At 36.2% G+C, this 400-nt stretch overlaps 1 protein-coding gene across 1 annotated transcript in view; it reads right to left on the bottom strand.

Moving 5' to 3' along the window:
* Window positions 1-296: 296 nt before the first annotated feature.
* The window catches only part of LOC142297414 (taste receptor type 2 member 1-like), a 906-nt gene continuing 802 nt past the window's right edge, over window positions 297-400 (bottom strand). The window contains exon 1 of the mRNA XM_075341641.1: window positions 297-400. This exon is cut by the window's right edge and continues 802 nt beyond it. Within this exon, the coding sequence (XP_075197756.1) occupies window positions 297-400 (104 nt within the window).

Raw genomic sequence — 400 nt, 5'->3', positions numbered from 1 at the left:
TATTTTAGTGTTTTTTTTGCAGCTCTCAAACAAAAAACAAATATATGTGACTGTCTGTAAAGCAAGCTCATCATGCATATTACAGGGCTAATATAGGGGATCAGGATAAACCTTGCGCACCACATTAAGTGTGAAGGAAATGTGTTGAATACCTGAGGGAATGGAAAAAGAGTCACTAAAAGTCTCCATTTTGGAGTTCCAAGGTTGCTGCAAGCGCTTCCAAACCATGTTAGAATGACCTTTCCATACGTAGAATGAAAGAACAGATGTATAATGGATGGAAACAATGAATGACATTACGGGGTTTGTTGTTTTAAATTTCCCAAAAAAGCACAAGAGAAGAAAACAAGGAAGGATTTTTTCAGCTGTTTGTTGCTGACAATTAAAGAAATTGAGTGTA

This window comes from Anomaloglossus baeobatrachus, chromosome 3 (assembly GCF_048569485.1).
Source record: "Anomaloglossus baeobatrachus isolate aAnoBae1 chromosome 3, aAnoBae1.hap1, whole genome shotgun sequence".
NCBI classification, from domain to species: Eukaryota; Metazoa; Chordata; class Amphibia; order Anura; family Aromobatidae; genus Anomaloglossus; species Anomaloglossus baeobatrachus.
Note: the sequence above shows the minus strand (reverse complement) of the source record. Positions and strands in the feature narration are given on the sequence as shown.